This window comes from Muntiacus reevesi, chromosome 2, assembly GCF_963930625.1.
Source record: "Muntiacus reevesi chromosome 2, mMunRee1.1, whole genome shotgun sequence".
Lineage (NCBI taxonomy): Eukaryota > Metazoa > Chordata > Mammalia > Artiodactyla > Cervidae > Muntiacus > Muntiacus reevesi.
The window spans coordinates 249,341,266-249,361,808 of record NC_089250.1 but is presented as its reverse complement, the minus strand read 5'-3'; the positions used below and the strand labels follow the sequence as shown (position 1 = coordinate 249,361,808).

At 51.2% G+C, this 20,543-nt stretch overlaps 1 protein-coding gene across 3 annotated transcripts in view; it reads right to left on the bottom strand.

The window, feature by feature from the left end:
• Nucleotides 1-6,391: 6,391 nt before the first annotated feature.
• Nucleotides 6,392-20,543, bottom strand: part of WWP2 (WW domain containing E3 ubiquitin protein ligase 2) — a 144,819-nt gene continuing 130,667 nt past the window's right edge. For all 3 annotated transcript variants that reach the window (XM_065925664.1, XM_065925666.1, XM_065925665.1), the window contains exons 12-24: nucleotides 18,301-18,382; nucleotides 17,576-17,704; nucleotides 16,944-17,019; nucleotides 16,593-16,664; nucleotides 16,277-16,365; nucleotides 14,039-14,198; nucleotides 12,687-12,820; nucleotides 12,319-12,459; nucleotides 11,498-11,618; nucleotides 11,055-11,159; nucleotides 9,799-9,895; nucleotides 9,545-9,617; nucleotides 6,392-8,241 (exon numbers count right to left, since the gene is read on the bottom strand). In XM_065925664.1, the coding sequence (XP_065781736.1) occupies nucleotides 8,142-8,241; nucleotides 9,545-9,617; nucleotides 9,799-9,895; nucleotides 11,055-11,159; nucleotides 11,498-11,618; nucleotides 12,319-12,459; nucleotides 12,687-12,820; nucleotides 14,039-14,198; nucleotides 16,277-16,365; nucleotides 16,593-16,664; nucleotides 16,944-17,019; nucleotides 17,576-17,704; nucleotides 18,301-18,382 (1,379 nt within the window). In that variant the 3' untranslated portion in view covers nucleotides 6,392-8,141. The remainder of the gene's footprint in view (nucleotides 8,242-9,544; nucleotides 9,618-9,798; nucleotides 9,896-11,054; nucleotides 11,160-11,497; nucleotides 11,619-12,318; nucleotides 12,460-12,686; nucleotides 12,821-14,038; nucleotides 14,199-16,276; nucleotides 16,366-16,592; nucleotides 16,665-16,943; nucleotides 17,020-17,575; nucleotides 17,705-18,300; nucleotides 18,383-20,543) is intronic.

Sequence of the window (20,543 nt, the reverse complement as noted above, 5' to 3'; positions counted from 1 at the left end):
ACCTATGGACACCTTATCTTTGACAAAGGAGGCAAGGATATACAATGGAAAAAAGACAATCTCTTTAACAAGTGGTGCTGGGAAAACTGGTCAACCACTTGTAAAAGAATGAAACTAGAACACTTTCTAACACCATACACAAAAATAAACTCAAAATGGATTAAAGAGCTAAATGTAAGACCCGAAACTATAAAACTCCTAGAGGAGAACATAGGCAAAACACTCTCTGACATAAATCACAGCAAGATCTTCTATGACCCACCTCCCAGAATATTGGAAATAAAAGCAAAAATAAACAAATGGGACCTAATGAAAATTAAAAGCTGTTGCACGACAAAGGAAACTATAAGTAAGGTGAAAAGACAGCCCTCGGATTGGGAGAAAATAATAGCAAATGAGGAAACAGACAAAGGATTAATCTCAAAAATATACAAGCAACTTCTGAAGCTCAATTCCAGAAAAATAAATGACCCAATCAAAAAATGGGCCAAAGAACTAAACAGACAGTTCTCCAAAGAAGACATACAGATGGCTAACAAACACATGAAAAGATGCTCAACATCACTCATTATCAGAGAAATGCAAATCAAAACCACAATGAGGTACCATTACACGCCAGTCAGGATGGCTGCTATCCAAAAGTCTACAAGCAATAAATGCTGGAGAGGGTGTGGAGAAAAGGGAACCCTCTTACACTGTTGGTGGGAATGCAAACTAGTACAGCCACTATGGAAAACAGTGTGGAGATTTCTTAAAAAACTGGAAATAGAACTGCCATATGACCCAGCAATACCACTTCTGGGCATACACACTGAGGAATCCAGATCTGAAAGAGACACGTGCACCCCAATGTTCATCGCAGCACTGTTTATAATAGCCAGGACATGGAAACAACCTAGACGCCCATCAGCAGATGAATGGATAAGGAAGCTGTGGTACATTTACACCATGGAATATTACTCAGCCGTTAAAAAGAATTCATTTGAATCAGTTCTAATGAGATGGATGAAACTGGAGCCCATTATACAGAGTGAGGTGAGCCAGAAAGATAAAGAACATTACAGTATACTAACGCATATATGCGGAATTTAGAAAGATGGTAACAATGGCCCTATATGCAGGGCAGAAGAAGAGACGCAGAAGTACGGAACAGACTTTTGAACTCTGTGGGAGAAGGGGAGGGTGGGATGTTTCGAAAGAACAGTATGTATATTATCTGTGCTGAAATAGACCACCAGCCCAGGTGGGAGGCATGAGTCAAGTGCTCGGGCCTGTTGGGCTGGGGGGATCCAGAGGAATCGGGTGGAGAGGGAGGTGGGATGGGAGACCAGGATGGGGAATTCGTGTAGCTCTATGGCTGATTCATATCAATGTATGACAGAACCCACTGAAAAATAAAAAAATAAATTAAAAAAAAAAAAAAAAAAGAAGCAAGTCTCTAGACCACTCCCACTCAAGGAGAAGGAATTATACCACAAGGTGTGCATGAGGAGGGGGTGATGGGGGGGCACTTAAGAAGACTGTCCCCTATAGATAAAAGTAAGAAGTCACCAGGGTAATCCACAACCGACTACAATAGGGTTTTCATTTTAAATTTCATTGCCTAATGAAAACCTTAGAATAAAGATGTTAATAGAAAATGCAGAAGCAAAACATCCCTCTTGTTTATAAGCAGGACTACCTATTGCCCCCAGGGGCTTTGGAGATAACAAACCAAAACAAAATAAAACCCCTAGAGTTAGGAACCAAGTCGATGCTCTTAAAAGATAAGGTGCAAAATCATGGCTGATTAGCAAAAATCAGTTCTGTTTTTAGAAATGTTGATGAACCTAGAGTCTGTCATAACAGAGTGAAGTAAAGTCAGAAAAAGAAAAACAAATATCACATATTAATGCATATACATGGAATCTAGAAAAATGGTACTGATGAACCTATTATGTGCAGGACAGAAATAGACACACAGACCTGTGCACACAGCAGGGGAAGGGGAGGGTGGGACAAGCTGAGGGAGTAGCACTGACATATACACGATCGTGTGTAAAATAGCCAGCTGGCGGGAAGCTGCTGTGTCACACAGGGAGCTCAGCTCGCTCTGTGATGACCTAGGAGAGCAGGATGGGGGAGAGGCTCAGAAGGGAAGGGATGTATGTATGCATATAGCAGACTCACACTATTGTATAGCAGAAATGAACATGACATTGTAACAATGTCCTCCAATTAACAACAATCCTCCAATTAAAAAAATAAACAGGAAAAAAGTTCTGACATACATGTATTAATATTTATCCTTCCTCCCTCCCGAGACTGTACTAAAACGAGAGTGAATGTATGTCAAATATTTCGTATTTTCCCCTTGCCAACTGACCCAATTTGAGAGGCAGCAAATGAGAGGTGGACGAGGGAATTCAACACATTTCTGGAAGGAGGAAATTAGGAGTAGTGACCTAGCAGCAGGAGCCCCAGCCTCGAATTCACACGGCAGGAGCTAAGCCAACAAGGGTTCTGAGCCGGGAAAGGTCCAGGCTTAAGATCGGAGTTAGTGCCACGGGGGTAAACACAGCAGCTTAGTCGAAAGTCAATATAACAGAACAGCCAAGCCCTCGTGGGGACCTCTGTGCTCAGCTGCAAGCTGCCCACAGGCAGACCTAACAAAGGAGAGGAAGTTAACTGAGACAGCAGATGAAGCACCTCTTCTCCCTCTCCAGTCTCGCTGAAACAACTGTGAAGAAAGCTTTATGAAAAGTCTTAATCCACAAGGGCAGAGAGAACATTAGAGGATTCAGCAATGGACAAGGTCGTTTAACAAAGAGTTTCGAAGGAGGAGCAGTGTAACTAACCAGGGAGAAATCTTAACCTCAGACACAGGGAGATGCAGAAAGGAAATGAGCGAGTCCCCAGAGACTCAGTACTTAGGGGCAGCAGGAAGGTAGGAAGAAAGTTGAAAACTGGGGTAGGTAAAAGTTTCTACACAGAAGAGTGGGTCCCCGCACCCGAAGCCCTGTACAGTTTGGCTCCCTCCACTCTACTGGCTACAGGGACCTGAGCCAGGGCAGAAGCCCAGGGGGGACAAAAAGGTCAGCGATCAGGACTCCGAAAACCCTGGCTCCTTCCTGCTTCTTACTCCCAGGAAGCCTACAGGCAGGCCACCCGACTCAGGTATAGTCTCCCATTCAGGTGAGATGCAGAGGACTCATCTCTGGAGAAACTGATCACCCCGCAGAAAACAACAACACTTAAGGCTCCCATGAAAGCGTCCACTAGTCACCTACTGCCCTTACAGCAAAGACCGTCAGCCAAGAGACCACTCACGAATGTCTTTCTCAGAAATGCGGAGCCAAAATTTTTCAGTAGGGGAGTTGTTTATTTCCTCCTCCATCTGCACTCATTCTTTCCTGTCTGATGGTTTTGCAGCCGCCACGTCCTGTCCTGCTGTCCATCCATTCTACAGCCTGGTCTTTGAATGGCAGTTTGGGGCCCTAGTCTAGAGTAACCTGGGAATGTCACAGATCCAGGCTACAACCAGTGGGATGGTTTGGCTTAAGGGGTTTGCCTCCTTGGCCCTCCATCTTTCTCAAAGCCAGATCAGGTACACAACTGGTGCCCACTCCCCATCTATTCTGGAGCATACTTAGATCCTTTACTCCACAACAGTTGAAATCTCAGTGACCACTGCCAGGCTCTAGGTGCAGCAGACCCTAACAGTTCCATCTTGCCCAACGTTCTGCATTTTTGTTTTATTTATAACCCGTGAGCTTGTTTACCTTGTTTCTGAGCCAGCCTTTTCTTTTTTATATTTTGTCTTCTCTTTTTATTTTATGGTTTTGAAGCCAAGAAGCTGATCAAGTCATGAGTTCATGGTACCATTTTGATGGAACGCCCACATTTTGGTTTCTAGTACTATTTAACACCAAAACGGACCAGGGCTCTTAGTGGAGGAGTTGATTCTGTGTTTGGGCAAGAGAACTAGAGCTGGGATTGGATGTCACAGAGACCATCAAGGACATCTGGAGAAGTGACAAGAGAGTCAAGGTGAAGGGGCCAAAATTGTAACAAGCATCAAAAAGAAAACAATGATCACTGTCACCGGGACCAACTGAGTAGAAGTGAGGCCCTGAGTCCAGGATGATGTTCAGAAGGTGCAAATAACAGATAGCATGCCAAAGATAAATCACGTGCACCTCTCTGAGTCAGCTGATTGGTGCTTGACTCACAGCATGGACCATAGGAAAGTGAGTTTGTGACTGTGGAACTTGAACCAACCTCAGAATCAGAGGGACCTGGAGAAAAAGATTCATGGGGGAGACTGCGGGGAACTGAGTAGAGGTGAGCACTGACTCAATTTTCTTCCCCAAGATGAGACTGGGGCCTTGTTGCTAAGTTTAGCTCAAGCCCAAGAACAGCCTGATGTTTATAAGCATTCCCCTGAATGGAAGCACATAGGTCTTTAGTGTAAGTTTTTCTAGAAGGTTGCCATGAGCCCTGATCTAGAAGGAAAGTAGGGGAGCAACAGCTGAGCTTTCCAAATCCAGTGAGGTCTTACTTATGTAAATCTTGAGCCCCACTAAGGATTTTGGGGGACAAACAGAGTCAGATCTACTCTTCACTTCCAAAATAATTCTGTAGCTTTGGCTAATTTATCAGGGACTTATTACAGCATGTAGAGGTGGGGACCCTTCCTGACTGTCTAATTTAACTTGAAACACTTTAGAGTAAGAAAAGAAAAAAAATGAGGATATAATAAAAGCAAAGATCGGTTAATTAGAAACCCTAAGGTTAAAGAGCTGTATGAAAGAATACATAGTTGTATTACATTATACCATTTAGTTCTGGAGTAAACAGCGTTTATATCATTATAGTAATATTAACATTTTTCTTGCTTTTCAGTTTTCTAAATATACCTTTAGAAAAAGTAGAGCATTATGGTTACAGAATAGAACATAAATGTTTAAAAACAAACAAACAAACAGCTTTGATCATGTAAAAATAAGAGGGAAGATGCCCAGAGTTAGGAGTTGGAAAAGTGAAAGAAGGGCTGGAAGAATAGACGGGGAGCTCACAGACCCAGTTCCCAGAGTGGGGTGGCAAGGGGTCCTGCCCACTGCTAAGGCTGTTAAAGCAAGAACCTTTTTGAAGGGCAACTGAGTAGAATTTGCTGGGATTTTAAAGTCTATCTGGAAGAATCCAGAAGAAACCAGCAACAATAGCTGCCTCCAGATGGTGATCAGAATGCCCGAGGAACAAAAGAGGCGGGCTTTCACTGTGAACTCTTCCTAACCTGGAATTTTAAACCCTTTTAAAATTTGTACTCAGTAGTCCAACTCTAGGACTGCCCCCTTCCAGAAAAGGTGCACAAGACCTGGCCGAGAGGCTTCACCAGCAAACTGTTGGACACAATGCAGTGCCCATTTGGACAAAGGTGGGCGTGTTAGAGGACAACCATGACATGGAATGTCACGCACTAAAGGATTCACTGGACCTAGGCTGACAAACACGGAAAGGTGTCCCTGTATCATTTAATGAGATGAGCTGCTTAACATGTGTGAGATCTCATTTCTTATATACTTTTAAATTATATGTACATATGATTTATACACACAAAATAGTCTGGAAGGACAGCAAACTGAACAGCAGCTACTTTGGGAGATAGGAAAGGGGAGAACAATCTTGACTAGAGATGTTTTATTTGAATTTATTATGAGACATCTGTATAACATATGAACTTTTGTCAAAACCTCCTCAAAGTACAGCATAGCCCTGTCAAGTGAGAAACGGCTTTGGTGTTGAGGGTAGTGACTTCAGTTGATGAACTCCCAGGAGAAGATGCTCTGCACACCTCTGCCTCCCCCTACCCCACCCCACCCCAGAAAGAAGCCAGATCAGAGCAAGGCTTGATCCAGGACAAAATCACTTCCATGTCAAAAGCATCACTACGTTGATGGGTCCCATCAGAACCTTTAAGTTCAAAAAAGTGGGCGGCAAGCCCCTGGCTGACCATGAGTTCAAGTCCAGGGTATCCCTCCCTCTATCATCACAGATTTCAAGAAAACAGGAAATGTTTCTCAAATGAATGGCTACCCAGGAGCTGGTTCCTAAAACCTGTCCAACTTGCAGCCTCAGGCTGTTGATGCTCTGGCGCCATGGCAAATGCTCAGAGAAACCCAGGCGAAAGGTGGCCATGAGGCAAACGAATGAGGGCTGAAGCCCCCGATCCTTGGATGAAGACTGGGCCGCCCATCAGAAGTGTGGCTGTCTTGGTTAATGACACACAATTCTCAAAGCCAGCGAGGTCACAGCATTTCCACCCCTGTGTGGACCTGGAGGGTCTGTGGGGCCCAGAGACCTCTCGTCTGGAGGACAGTGACTTTGGACATATCCACGCCAACACTGCCCACAGCTGCTGATTGTTTATTGCACAAGAAACTGGCAATACCAAGGCAAGGGGGTGGGCATTACAAAACAATCTGGTGACCAACTCAGAGCTACCAAAGGGCATTCCGTACAGACACCTCAGTTATATACACGTATGTACACACACACACCCACAGGAACGCACTCGGCACGCCCATGAGCCTGAGGCTCCCAAACCCTGCATGGCGTGGCGGCTTGTGCCCCAATCCCCAACATGGTGAGACACCGCAGGGAAGCACAGCCAACGATCCGAGGGAAGGAGGAGGTTGGGCTGCGGTGAGCTGAGCCGCTCGAATCAGTACATACAACAGAGCAGACACGGGCCAGGGTGGCAGGGGGCAGGACGAGGACCTGAGGGCACGAGGCTGTCCTCAGACAACCCCGTGGGTGGTCTGAGGACCTGCAAGGGGACCCAGTGACAATCACCACTCCAGCATCCCAGAGGAGTGTGTTCGCCTGGAAGATCTGAACACACAGCAGGATGCCCACGGCAGAGGTCAGCAGGAGCTCCAGTAATCAAGTCAGACTGTGCACAGCAGCTCAGGGCCCTTCTGCTGGTTTCCAAGAGCATCGTCTCTTTTGTGCAGGGAAAGCCACACTTCGAGGCAGAGTGAACACACTCTACAGTGGCGGGAACACACTTCATTCTCCACCCGGACGCACGGGCCACCTGGAGGTCCAGGGTCTTAGCCCGTCAGCCCCACGCACCCCATCACTCCATCTAGCAAAGGGAGTTCTCCTTTCTTGGAGGCAGCGAGGTCGGGGTGACACTCAGGACAATAATCCCCTTCCCCCCTTCTCTGTCAAAGGCTCGGGGACAAGGCTGTTGGGAAGTTGAGCCACTGGGTCAGGCCTGCCCGCGCTCACAGAACTGCAAAGCAGGCTCCTAGGAGGAGCAGCTGCTTGGGAAATTCTTGGACCAACAGTGCTGGGTGCCCCTGGGTCCCAGCCATGCCTGGCGCACCAGCTCCTTTACAGGAAGTGACAGCAGCACGCCAGCCACAGAACACAAAGCAGCCCTACACGCAAAATGCTTCAAGTTTATGCAAAAGGGAAAAGAAAATCTGAGGGGGTTTCCATCCCCCTGACATCCAAGCAGCTGGTAACGACCCTTCATCTGCTGGAGGGAACAAACTGGCCAGCACTGAGTGGAGGGCGGGGCCGTGCTGCTCAGCCGCCGTGGCTGGAGCTGGCTAGCCAGGGACAAGAGGTGACCTTGGTCCAGAGCTCCCCTCCCTCAGACCTTCATTTATATAGATCACTGGAAAAGTTCTATACAAAATAGAACCTCTTTTACTGGCAAAGACCCTGGCCTTCCTCAGCCCAGAACAGCTACCCCAAATGGCCAGTCTCCCTCTCACCTAACCGGCCTGTGAGGCCCAGGGCTTCAGCACAGGGCGCCCGCCCTTGCACCCGCACACAAACCTAGGGTTGGTTTCAAGGGAGAAGGATGAGCTTTGCAGAGAGGGTCAGTCCTCCAGGCTTTGCAATGGCTGATGGGGTCAAGGGTGACATGGGGGCTTTATTCCAGACTGCCACCAGTAGGGAGGAGCGAAGGGCAGGGCAGGGCCTCGAGGTCAGGCTCTGCTGCCACCAGCCTGATGACAGTGTGGTCCTAGGCGGGACTACCATCTGCAGGGGCCTCCCGGGGGCTACATGGCCAGTGGCCTCTCAGGCAGGGAGGACTCAAGACTACACGTGTGCTGGGGTTTGGGGGTGGGGGACAGCCTCAGTTACTCCTGCCCAAAGCCCTCGGTCTCCTCAACAGCATACAGCAGCTTCTCCTTCAGCTGTTCGTAGCTCTTGTATGGCGGCAGGTCCAGCCGGTTGAAACTGTCAAGAAAGGAGAACAGGGCAGTCAGCATGGGGCACGGGTCAGAGCTCTAGCAACCACAGGGGTATTGAGAGATCCCCTACTGTGACTCAACCACGACGCCAGCTGGCCACACACCACAACAGGGTCCTCAGAGGCCCTGCTGTGTCCCTGGACCGCAACGGGGCTAGAGGAGGGGACAGGGCTACAGGGGAAACGCGGAACGCAGAAGAAGACCGGGGACAGCAGCTCTTTGCCGACTGGAATAGGAGTGCTTCAATGCAGCAAGTTCCCCACATACGAACGAGTTCCATTCCAACAGCATGTCTGTAAGTCCAATTTGTTCTTAAGTCCAATAAAGTTAGCCTAGGTACTCAGCTAACACAGTCAGCTATCCAGTTGTTGTTCTTCAGTCATGAGGTCGTGTCTGACTCTTTGCAACCCCATGCATGAACTGTAGCATGCTAGCCCTCCCTGTCCTTCACTATCTCCCAGAGTTTGCTCAAATTCATACTGTAATATGTTTATAATACTTTTCATACAAATAACACATAAAAAACAAAACAATTTTAATCTTACAATACAGAGCTTTGAAAAATACAGTACAACAGCTGGAATACAGGGGCTTGGCATCCAGTGAACAGGCAAGAAGAGTTACTGATTGGAGGAGGAAGACGGTAGAGCTAAAGGATCATCAACAATAGGAGATAGCGGGCAAGCTGCACTCCTGACATTGATGTCACAGGTTCTGGTTCCTTGCTGGATTCAACTCTGTCTACCCTCTTGAAAAAAATGATCCAGTGATGTCTGGGTGGTAGCTCTTTTTTTCCTCATCATAGATGACATGGTAGCACTGGATTACATTCTGAACAGCTGCTGCAACCTTCACATACCATTCTACATTTGGGTCCTATGCCTCAAAAACTAACAGTGCCTTCTCAGCTAAAGAAATCCCCTTGCCATTTCCTGCTCCACTTGTAGAGGATGTATACACGTGACAATGTACACCAGATAAGTGAGTGAAGTTACATGATCAGACACACGAACTCATGTTCGCATCTTTGAAAATTCACAAGTTGAAGGTTCGTATGTAGGGGACTTACTGTATTTCATACCTGGTATGGCTGTCAGGGCACATAGATACTGTCACAACTCCCAAAAGATCGGAGGCCCAGGCACACCTCAGCCCTACCTCCCCAAACCTAAGCATCACAGAACTACACACAGTTGCCAGGATCAAGGCGCTGAAGCCGCCTTGCCCACAGGGTTGCTCTTGGGCACCCATCGGGTCTCAGGTTCCAACCCCACAACCAGCACACTCACCAGGTGTGGCTCCTGGGCAGCCAGGTTTCCTTGCCAACCTTGTCAATGCAAAACTTCTGTGGGCCGTTGCTACCTGTTATCCAAAGGAACACATGTTGTCTATGACAAGTCAGCCCCTTCCTGAGGCAGGACCCTCCGATGCCACCAAAGACAGCTTCCCACTGACTTGCTTCCAGGAAGACATGAGGTCTTGTCCCTGCTTTGAGCTGTCCTCACCACCATCCAACAGCACCAGCAAGGCAGGGATAACGTACCGATGAGTTCGGTGAATCCCCCAACGGGCAGGCGGCAGGTCCCGGTGACAAACTGCAGCAGCCGGATCCTCTTCTCGTTGTCCATCTCCTTCACCACCTGGAGCCCCGCGAGCCCAGGCAGAGTCAGGGCCCACTTGGACCAGCACTTTGCCCTGACTTGTAACTCTGCAATGAGCCAGGGCCCCTCTTTGGGGCTGAGAACATGGAGACCCAGTGTGGTGTGTGGGGGTGGGTGACAGTTACTCCCTGGGAAACCCCAAAGCCGCTCTAAGAGGCTGTGTGTGTACATCATTCCCACCAGTCTATGTGACATCTCTTGGTCTCAGGCCAGAAATTCTCCTCTTTATCCAAGTTCCATTTTTAAAAAAAATATGTATTTATTTAGCTACATCGGGTCTTGGTTGCCTCACGCAGGATCTCTCGTTGTGGCACATGGACTCTCCAGTTGTGGCTGGTAGGCTTAGTTGCCCTGCAGCACTCGGGGTCTTAGCACCCACACCAGGGGTGGAACCAGCGTCCCCTGCACCGTAAGGTGGGCGCTCAACCACTGGACCACGAGGGAAGTCCCCCAAGTTCCATCTTTAAAAACATACTAAGGATGAGAGTGACTGTTTTAATAGGTGTGAGATTTCTTTCTGAGGAAAATGAAATGCGCTGGAATTCAACAGTGGTGATGGTGGGTACAACACTGTCAGAAGCCACTGTAAGAGCCACTCCAAACACTTAATGTGGCGAATTTTACAGTATGTGAACGTCACCTCCACAGAAAACCTACCTCTGCTCGTTCTTTTTTATGTATGCTATACTGCACAATGATAACGACAAGACCCGCACATACAAAGCAACTGATTCCTTATATGCAGGACAAGGAGCTCTTTCAGTTTCTCTGGAGCCAAGCCCACGCTTTCTGTCCCACCTGGCTGGAAGGAGACCACGTGACCCACAAGAACTTCCCTCCCTGCTCACAGCCCCCTCCCCACCAGCCCGCACACCAGCATCTGAGGCTGGCCCACTGCCAACAACACCTCCTGTCGAATGCAGTGGCCGCAACCCAGCTCCTATCGTCCCCAGGCTGGGCTTCTCATATCCTTTTGGGAGTTGGGGGAGGCGAGGAGAGTGTCAAAGACGAGGAAGGTGATGACACAACAAGTGTCCCGGAGCTTGGGGTTCAATCTGGTCCGCTTCCTGGGGGTACCACCCAAACATGCCTGCCCAGAGCCCCTGCTCTTACTGGGGGGACCAGACCCAGGGCCCACCTGCCAGAACCACTGGATCTGCTTGCTGTTCTTGGTATAGTGCCGGTAGATGGTGTTCTTCTGCCAGTCGCTCATGTCTATCTCCTGCATGCCGCACAGCATCAGCTATGGAGGAGAGAGAGGGTGTCAGGCACCCAGCACCAGCCCCGTCCCCATGGCACACAGGGCCCCGTCTGCTCCCTGGCAGGTGAAAGCACCCCACACATCTCTGTCGGCAGTTTTAACGGTATGGGTAGCACAAGTCTCGCAAGACGACCCCTTGAAAACAAGAGCCCAGGTAAGGGCAGATGCAAGACCCAAATTAACCATATTTGCCTGCTGCTACCCTCCTGGGAGAGCCTGGGGTTTTACTGGTAAGTCGCTGTGGGTGCTCGGCGAGGCTGTCAAAGGGCAGGACAGCCCCAGGAACCGGGGCTCAGGACCCCCACAACCTCAGCTCTCACCTCCAGCTCTTTCTCGTCAAAGTAGCGCAACCACTCCAGGGGGGCCACCTCGTTGAAGCCGTCCAGGAAGGCTTTGGTCTGCTCTTCCACGCCCCGGGTGAAACGCCAGTCGGTCAGCAGCCTGAAACCAAGACTGACCATCGGTGGAGCCCGAAACCCACTCCTCTGGAGCAGCTCAGGGTCTGCCAGGAGGTGGCCACTGTTGGCAGCCAGGAGGCAGCCGAGAGTCGACCTGGGCGGGCGGTACACCTGTGCAACTTCGGCCCCAGAGCATGGCCTTTAAAACCTCACAGTAACCCGCAGACACTTGAATCTTCAAAATCTCCTCCTCCTGCTCCTCCCATTGCCGCTGACTGAAGCTCAGATGAGCGGGGGTTAAAAGACTAGCCCAACGGACCTGAAGTGAATGGGCATGTTCGTGTACAATCCCACGGGTGACAGTGGGTTTAAGCAGGCACAGACACAGATGCCCTTTCAGTTAGGAGAACAAAGGAGTCGATGAACTTTTATGCCTCTTAAAAGAAATTCCGTCCTGCAGTCATGAATCTACAACTTGGGAACAAGGAGCACCCAGGGGCTGCAACAGAGGGCCTCGGGCTCTGGCCACCCGGCTCTGGCCAGCACATGACTGGCCACGGCAGCCATCTAAGGTCAGTGCAAAACGGAAGGTTCTTCCCATCCCTGGAGACCCACGGGTCACACGAGGGGGCCTGGCTGAAGACGGTACCCCGGGATAAGAGCGTGAGCCTCTTTCTCTGCGGCCGGCTGTGTCTCTGCCCCCACTTCCCGGGCCCCCCGACTCCCTAGGGCTTTAGACTCACATGATATACTCTTCCTTGTTCTCCTCTGTCACTCGGATGCTCTCTCCACCTTCCTTCAGCTCGTGGGTTGTCACTTTGCCCAGGATCTCCATGTCCTGGATGAAGTACAGCTCTAGGCCGCACTCCTCCAGGTTGTTCTCTCTGGGGGCACAAGAGACCAACAGGGAAGGTGTCTGCCTTAGAAGGTCTTCCCTCGGTCCTGCCCTGTCACTCACTCTCAGTGTGCATGGGACACAAGGACTCACAGGTGGCTAGAGCCCAGAATGGGATCCCAGGACAGGGGGACCCAGAAGCTGGGCATCTCCACCCGCCTACCACCCACCCAGAGACCCCTCCTCTGCCAGCACAGGGCAACAGAGGGGACCCACTTGATCCAGACGATAGAGTTGTAGAATTCAGGGTCAATGGATTCCAGGTCTTTCAGGGTCGGTCTCTTGTTTAGCATCCGCTTATAGAAAGGGAGTGTGAAGCCTGTATCAATGAACTTTCCATGGTACAGAGCCTGGGGACAGAAGAGACATGGCAGAGAGGTCTGGTTTTCCTCGGATGCCCCATATCAGAGCCCGGCTACTGCTCCCTGCAGTCCTGAGCATCCAGCTCTCCCAGGGGCCTGAAGGCTAGGTCTGCAGCCCTCTTGGTCCCACCTGCAGACCACAAGGACCCACCCCGGCCCACTGCGTGCCCACCAGCCCCCGCTCTAACAGAGGTCTGCCACACGCACACAGAGGAGGCTCGCTCAGCACAGCCCCAGGGGGCAGCCCTGACTCACTGCTGCTCAGAGCCGGGCAGCAGAGGCAGCCAAAAATAATGCAGACGCCCCTGCTGCTGCTGGCGGGCCAGCGGTGAGTAATAGTCTAGGGTTTTACTGGTCTGTCCTGTCAGCCACAGGGCCAGGCGGGTCTCTAGACCCGGGAAGAATGTGCCCACTTCCTGAGCCCAAGCACCTTGGCCAAGAACCTCCAGACAAAGGGAAGGGACATACTTAGTCATGGGCTCCCGGGTCCTCCTGAGAGGGGAGCAGGGCAGACACTCACTCAGGAAGTCAGGGGAAGAAGCAAAGGCAAATTAGCAGTGAAAGCTCTCCAATGACCAAATGTGGCAGAGGGACCGGGACTTCCATGGGCTCCCCTTTCTCCATCCTGGGTCTCGAGGTGCTCAACAGGATGCACATGAGGCGACGCCCTTTCCAAATTTACACTGTGCTCCCATTTCTACATAAATACAAACGCCCGACTCCCCATTCCCTGCTCTTCCCTTCTCCTGCCAGATGACTCCAACATCTTGCACCAGTCAATCAACCTGAGAACTACCTGTTCTCAGCTAGTGTAGATTCCCCATCCCCTTCCAGAAGGCCCAAGTCTCAGTCGGATACTCCCAGACACCGCCACCCAGCTCACAGCAACACCCAGGGATGGGCCCGTCACTCCCACCCTTGACAGCACATGCAGTGAGTGTTAAGGGAAGACTTTGATCCGGGGGCCCCGGGCTTTCTCTTGACAAGTCCTACACAATCAACGTGAAGACCTCCTCAGTGCCCTAGGGTGGGCCCTGAGAGAGCTCTGGACTATTTCCAGAACTCTCATATTTTCTGCGTCTTTAGTAAGGAGTTCTGTAAGGATGAGGGTAGAGCTCAGAGAGTGGGCACCCAGTCTTCAGAGCTGCTGGTGGTCTACAGGTCTGTGACCACACTCCCTGGAGGTCTGGTGACAGCCAATCTTACCATGGCGATGAATCGGCCGATAAAGCGGAAATAAGTGAGGTGGTCGGGGTTGATGGAGGAGGCAGGGTTGATCTGCAGGCAGTAGTTGTTCTTCCCAGCATATTCAAATAAACAGTACATGGGGTTGAGCACCTCGTGGGACAGGAGGAAAAACCACTCTCTGTGAGAAAAGAGAGAGGAAAACAGGACTAATGGATCACACTCTGCTCGCCTGCTCTGTAGGTACGAGTCTCTTCTGCCGTCAAACAGTACATAGTCTGGAGACGTGCATCCTGGGGAGGCAGCCCCACTGGGATCAGCCCTGGGCTAGCCTCTGTGAACAGCTGGTCAGTGAACAGGGCAGGGTCAGACCTAGGGTGAATCAGAACAGCAACTGCACTTGACAACAGTGCTCAGGCAAACCCGTGTGCGTGAGTGTTGGCTCCAGGTGCTGTATTCTGGGGCTTTCCATCTGATATCCGGAGCATCTAGCGGCAAAGGGGCTCCTTGCATTCTGGGCTGCCATGCACAGCTGTGTAGGCTGTGCACTGCACAAGGACATGATGTTAAAATATAGATGTGTACATTTGTCACAACAAATTTCTTGCAAATATCATCAAGCTGCCTTTTTTTCCCTAATAAAACCAGTATATTCTGACCATTTTCCAACACAGAAGTTTCTTGAGAAAGGACATTTTTTTCTAAATCTTACAAAGGGGCTCTATGACCAGCAGTCACCCTTCTTCCACCCTACCTAAGAGGTCTAATATGAATACACAGTAATGTGTTGCTAATCCTTGATGCAGGACAATTCTGTTCATCAGGCTGTGTCTACACCTCACTCCCACCAGCCCACCATCCCTTCACCCCAGACCCACCACCATACCCTTCCCGATATGTCCACAAATTCATCTGAACCAACGCCCACACCTTAGCATCTCTGTGCACCCTAGGTACAAGCCTCAAGCCAGAATTCAGAGTCCTCTGAGGCTTGAGCTACCCCAGCGGGGGGACGTCCCAAGGGGGCCCGTCCCTGGCTGCTGGGCTGTTTGTGGCCGGGCAGACGAGGAGTCTCTTCGATGCAGAGGGTGCCCCGGTATCCTGTCCGTGGTTCTACCCTGTGGTAGAACAGCATGATGTAACCTACCATAGGGTAAAACCACTGGCAGGACACAGAGAGACAGACACACACGGGGCGGGAGCCACACCACCAAGGAGAGCCTAGAGAGGAGGTCACCACGGTCACCACGGGAAAAAAGAGCAATTGATCCACGGGGGCCAACAGAGAGGGCAACGCCACCAGCACACACAGGACCAGGAGCAAGTTATCCCAACACCAAGCCAGACGACGTCCCCACACCGAGAGGGGTCAGCAGGCTGAACGGTCACCACAGCCAAGACGCTCCTCCTCTCTGCCGGGGCCCCTATGCCCCATCGTCCATGGCAACATTTTTGCCAGAGAATCTATTAACTTTTGTGGCAGGACTGGGGTGAGGGCAAGACAATGCTTTGAGTTCTTTTTAGGAGTATATCGTTTGTTTTCATTTTATTGTCAGTGTGCACATGACATGCAGCTGAGTATTGATCAATACCCTTTGGATTGGGACATGGCTTATATACGCCAGATCTATGCCAAGACCCCCAGCTGAACCCGCCCCAGCTGCCCCAAGTGGAAGTGAAGCCCAGGGTCGATTCCAATGGACAACCACTTAATACCGATATCTAACCACTGCCCACTGGTGCAACCAGATGGGGTAAAGAAATAATGACAGGTTGGTTGGTAAAGAGCCATCGTTCTCAACAGGACCTACTGCACAGCACAGGGAACTCTGTGCAAACGTTACGTGGCAGCCTGGACCCGAGGCGGGTTGGGGGAAAATGGATACATGTATATGGACAGCTGAGTCCCTTTACTGTTCACCTAAAACTATCACAACAGTTTGTTAATTGACTATACCCCAATACAAAATAAAAAAAATGTTTTAAAAAAGAGCCATCATCCTGAACCCCTCCCCTAGAAACCACCCCCCAACCCGGCCTCCCCTTGACCCAGCAACTAGAGGGTTGTTGCCTAGCCCAGAAGGGGACCCCAGGACCCAGTTCCGGCGCCCCTTCGGACCAGCCACACCCCTGCCCACTCCTGAAGGTGCAGGAGAGCTTTGGCAACTGTCTGAGCAAGAAGGAGGCAGCTTCCTGGCCAGGTGCCCTGCAGCTTGGGGAAGCGGGGTGCAGCACAGCCTCCCGGGGCTCCCAGCTCACCTGGCGATGCCCCCGTAGTCCAGGCCCTCCTCGCCACGCATGATGATGTAGAGCCGGCGGCGCAGGTCGTAGGGCTTCATGTTCATGATCTGGGGAGACAGAGGGTCGTAGCCAGCCTGCCACACTCCCTTCCATGGCAGGCTGGGGGCAGACAGCCGGGGACTCCCGCCTGCTCTTCAGCTGATCGCCCATCACCAAGGCCCACGTCTTCAAAACCGTGTCGTGTGGGCTTACAAGTCCACACCAGAGAGGACAGGGTGGCAGCAGAGGGCCCTCTCCCTGCCCTAGGCCTTAGACTCGATGATTATTCTCTAACCTGCTGGAAAGAATCCTCAAAAAGGGTCTGCCTGGAAACACTGATCTTCACATGGCTGGGGAGAGCATTTGACTGAAAAGAAAAGGAAAACAGAGACCTCAAATTGGGGCGTTGGTGGTAACTATTCAATCTGATCACTTGTCTGTTGAATAGGCTTCCCCTACCCCCCCACCTCCACGTTTGGAGGGGAGAACTTGGTCCCCTAGGAATGGAAGACAATGTCACAGTGAGACAAGTGACCTGCTCCCACCTAAGACACAGTCATTCCAATGCTTGCAACTAGGCTAGGAAACTGCTGAAATGACTCTGTAACCCCAATCTCCAGAGGGAGGCCCCAGTACCAGAACTCACATGGCAGAGGAAACGGAATTGGTGATACTTCCACCGAAAACTTCGGTCGTAGGCGCCAGGGGAACCTTGCTTTGTCCTGGGAAAAGCAAAGATGTTCTGAAATCCACAAGATTTCTCAAAACTTGGCAACATATTAGCCCTAAGGAAAGCTACTGCTCTGTTAATTTAGAGATGAGTAAAATGAAGCATAAAAGAAAGGAAGTGACTGCCACTAAGATCTTCGGCAGACTTGAAGGTTAAAAAGAAAATCTAGAAATAAAGCCAGACCTCTTGCTTTTAGGGAAAGACCACCAGTGTTAGTCTCAATAGAGAAGCCCCTTCCCTCCCCATCCCCACTGGCGTGGCATCAAAACTGGCCACTAGAGGGTGGTAAGAGCAGCTATACTAGGCCTGTGCTAACACCTGCGCAAAGTCCGCTGGTGCTCAGGCGCTCAGTCTTGTGGACTGAGTCCGCCAGGCTCCTTTGTGCATGGGATTTTACAGGCAAGAATACTGGAGTGGGTTGCCATTTCCTTCTCCAGGAGATCTTCCTGACCCAGGGATTGAACCCATGTCTCTTTCATCTCCTACGCTGGTAGGCAGATTCTTTCCCGCTAGCGCCACCTGGGAAGCCCTACATGCAAAGTCCTTACCCTGACTCAAACCCCGGGCGAGGATCCTTAAAGGTGGTGGTGCGGGTGTTGTGGTCCACGAAGTAGCGCACCCCCTCGCTGGTGTACTTCATCTCCCACCCTGGGGGCAGAGCCGGCTCCTGGATCATCCTGGAAACATGGGAAGAGAGGGGCTGCAGGCTGGCCTCATATCTCACCTTCTGGGCTTCCATGCTAAGGGGGCTGGGGTCCCCAGAAGGCTGGAGCTGCCTTCTCTCTGCTTTCACCCAGACCCCGCAGAGGCCTCAAGGAAATGTACTTGGCAATACCCAAGGTCTGCAGTGGAGAGGTCATTTACTGTCCCAAGACCAAAGAATCCCCACCCTGGGTGGATGACCGTGGCCTCAGTGGCCACCAGCAATCCCAAGACATCAAGTGCCCCATCCCAGACTAGCTTCTAGGGGGTGGGTAGTGAAGGAGTGTCGGGGTCGGTGGGAGTTCTCACGTAACTCTTCTGAAATCACTTCATCAGCAGCTTGTACAACAGAGGCCAGCAACACCGGCCTGTCAGGCCACGCTGCAGCCATGAGGAAGGCCAACATAAAATGCCACTTTCAAGCTCTCACTATATCGTGAGGGTCTGGGGGCACTTGTGTGTGCTTAAAGGTCCCAGAACATCAGCCAAGGAGGCCAAATACAGTGTGAGGCCACCAGACCAACGGAGGTGCACAGGGCCCACCCAGAGCCCTCCCAGCCTAAGTCCTCACCCCTGGGTGCGAGGGTCTTCCCACTGGGTCGTGCGTGTGTTGTGGTTCACGTAATACACCCGTCCGTTGTCCTGTCTCTTCTCTGCCGGGGAGGAGAGAGAAAAGTGGATGCTCAGATCGAGACACCCTGAGCCCATGTCCTCTCCCTGCTGGCTCCCACCTCCTGGGTGCTGGTCTTCATCTCTGCCCCTGTCCCCACCCTGTTAGAGAAGTTTAACCAGCATAACCTGGCTCGCTCATGTCTGTCACTGGTGAAAAAAAGGACAAAAAGAATCTTTCCCTACTGGGGAGCAGGGGAGGGGTATACACGTTTTCAACTCAAGATGAAGCACTGTCTTCAGTTGGTCGGTTGGTTGGTTTGCTGGAGGGAAGGGGCGGTGTGGCAACACAGAGGGGGAGCGGGCCAGCTGAAACCAGAGGCGTAATTGCATCCAGCTGTGTGCAAAGTGGAGGCACAGCCCAGCCTCCCCTCGACCCTGGCGCCCACCCCAGTCCATCACGGCTGCTCCCTGGTCCTCTGTTCACTGGATGCGGCCGACCTAGGCATCCCTGTCCCACAGGCACGGTTGTTGGGGGGGCCGGGGGGGAGGCTGCCTTTTCCCTTATCCCTCTCTGCTCAGCACCACCGGGCTTCTGTACCTTCCTGCTTAAAGGCAAAGTTTGGTTCTCAAAACCCCACATCCCAGCAAAATGTCTATGTTGTGCATACATGCAGACACGCACCTGGGGCTGTGGGCGTCCTGGTATTATTCCTAAGTGTGTGCCTCAAGACGGGCAGTGTCTGGTGAGCTCAGACATACTTTCTCCTCTGGCCCTTTACTGCTGTACTAACGATGGCTCTGAGTTGTCTGAGGGAGAAAGCATGGGCTGCAGGGGCAAGCTCAACTCTAGCTGGTGATTCTGAAAGGGACTGAAGGGGGCACCCACTGGCTCCAGGTGGACGGCCGGCAAGATAGTGCTCAGCTTTCCCAACTTAAAAGTTTCTCGGCTTTCAACACTGTTTCTGTCCTGAAAACAAACAACGCGCATGGCCCTCCCTCTTTACTGATGACAGGGAGAAATTAAAGAAATAAAAATAATCAGTTCCAGAAGCTACAGGGAACCCAAAAGCTGAAAAAGATCCAGAACTAGGGAGCCCAGCCCGCTCCCCTTGAGCAGCAGCCTGCAATGTTCACAGTATCAACCAAGGGTCCTGGTCCCAGTCTGCCTCACCTGGTATCCACTACTTGATGGCAATTTCAAAAAACAACAGACAAAAGGAAAAGAAGGTGCCTGGGATCATGACAGAGCTTCCATCATCTCAGAACAGCATGTGGGACCATTCCACAAAGGACTGGCCTCCCGAGAGGGTTGTGAAGGGATGGAGGAGCCACTCCCAGCCCAGAAGCTTCTGCCATGAACTAGATTGTCCACGTATTCTTGGCCAAGGACCAAAGCCAAGCCCGGGATGTGTCCAGCCGGCCAATGCCATTGTCACTACCTGAGGCCTCCCACGGCCCACCCAAACCACCTTGCTGCATACAGGGTGGTAGTTTGCGGGCTGGGGAGTCCTTAGGTAAAACCCAGCCCAACTTCATCTAGGAAGAAAGGGACCCAGGAGCATTCAGTCACACACCAGGGTCAGAGGAGCTGGGACGACGTGGATCTAAACCTGAGGCGTCTGGACCCCTGGGTTACTGCTTGGGGAGAACGTGGAGTCTCTGCTGGAGGAGCAGAAAGGGACCCAGGACTGAGCACTGCAGACTCAACAGCAGGCCTGCCCTAAAGCACCTCTCCTCTGGTTCTGCTATTCTTTCTGCTCACTCTTAACTCTCCCTGGGGAGATGGCCCCTGGGGAAGCCAACACAAAGCCCAGAGGTCTCCATCAGGAAGGTTTCCAGGCCCTTGGCCAGATGCTGCTTTTCCTCTCAGTTTCACATCATCACAGTCTTGTGTGTTTTCCTGATCATTCGTAAAATAGTGCTGACTCCAGCCCTGGCTCCTATTCCCATCTCAGCTATTTCACACCTGGCATCTGGGAGCTGTTCGCAAGACCCCACTGCAGCTCCTACTTGGTGACCATCATTTAGCAGAACTGGTACAGAAACAAACCACTTGACTCTAGAGATCCAGGAACAACTCTGGGATCCCCACTGTAGGTCACAGGGTCTGCCAGATAGCCTTACACAATTCTCATTTCATCTGATGAGTCCTTTCCTGCCCAGCCAGGGAACCTATTTGACCCTCTCATGTTTGACTTGCCG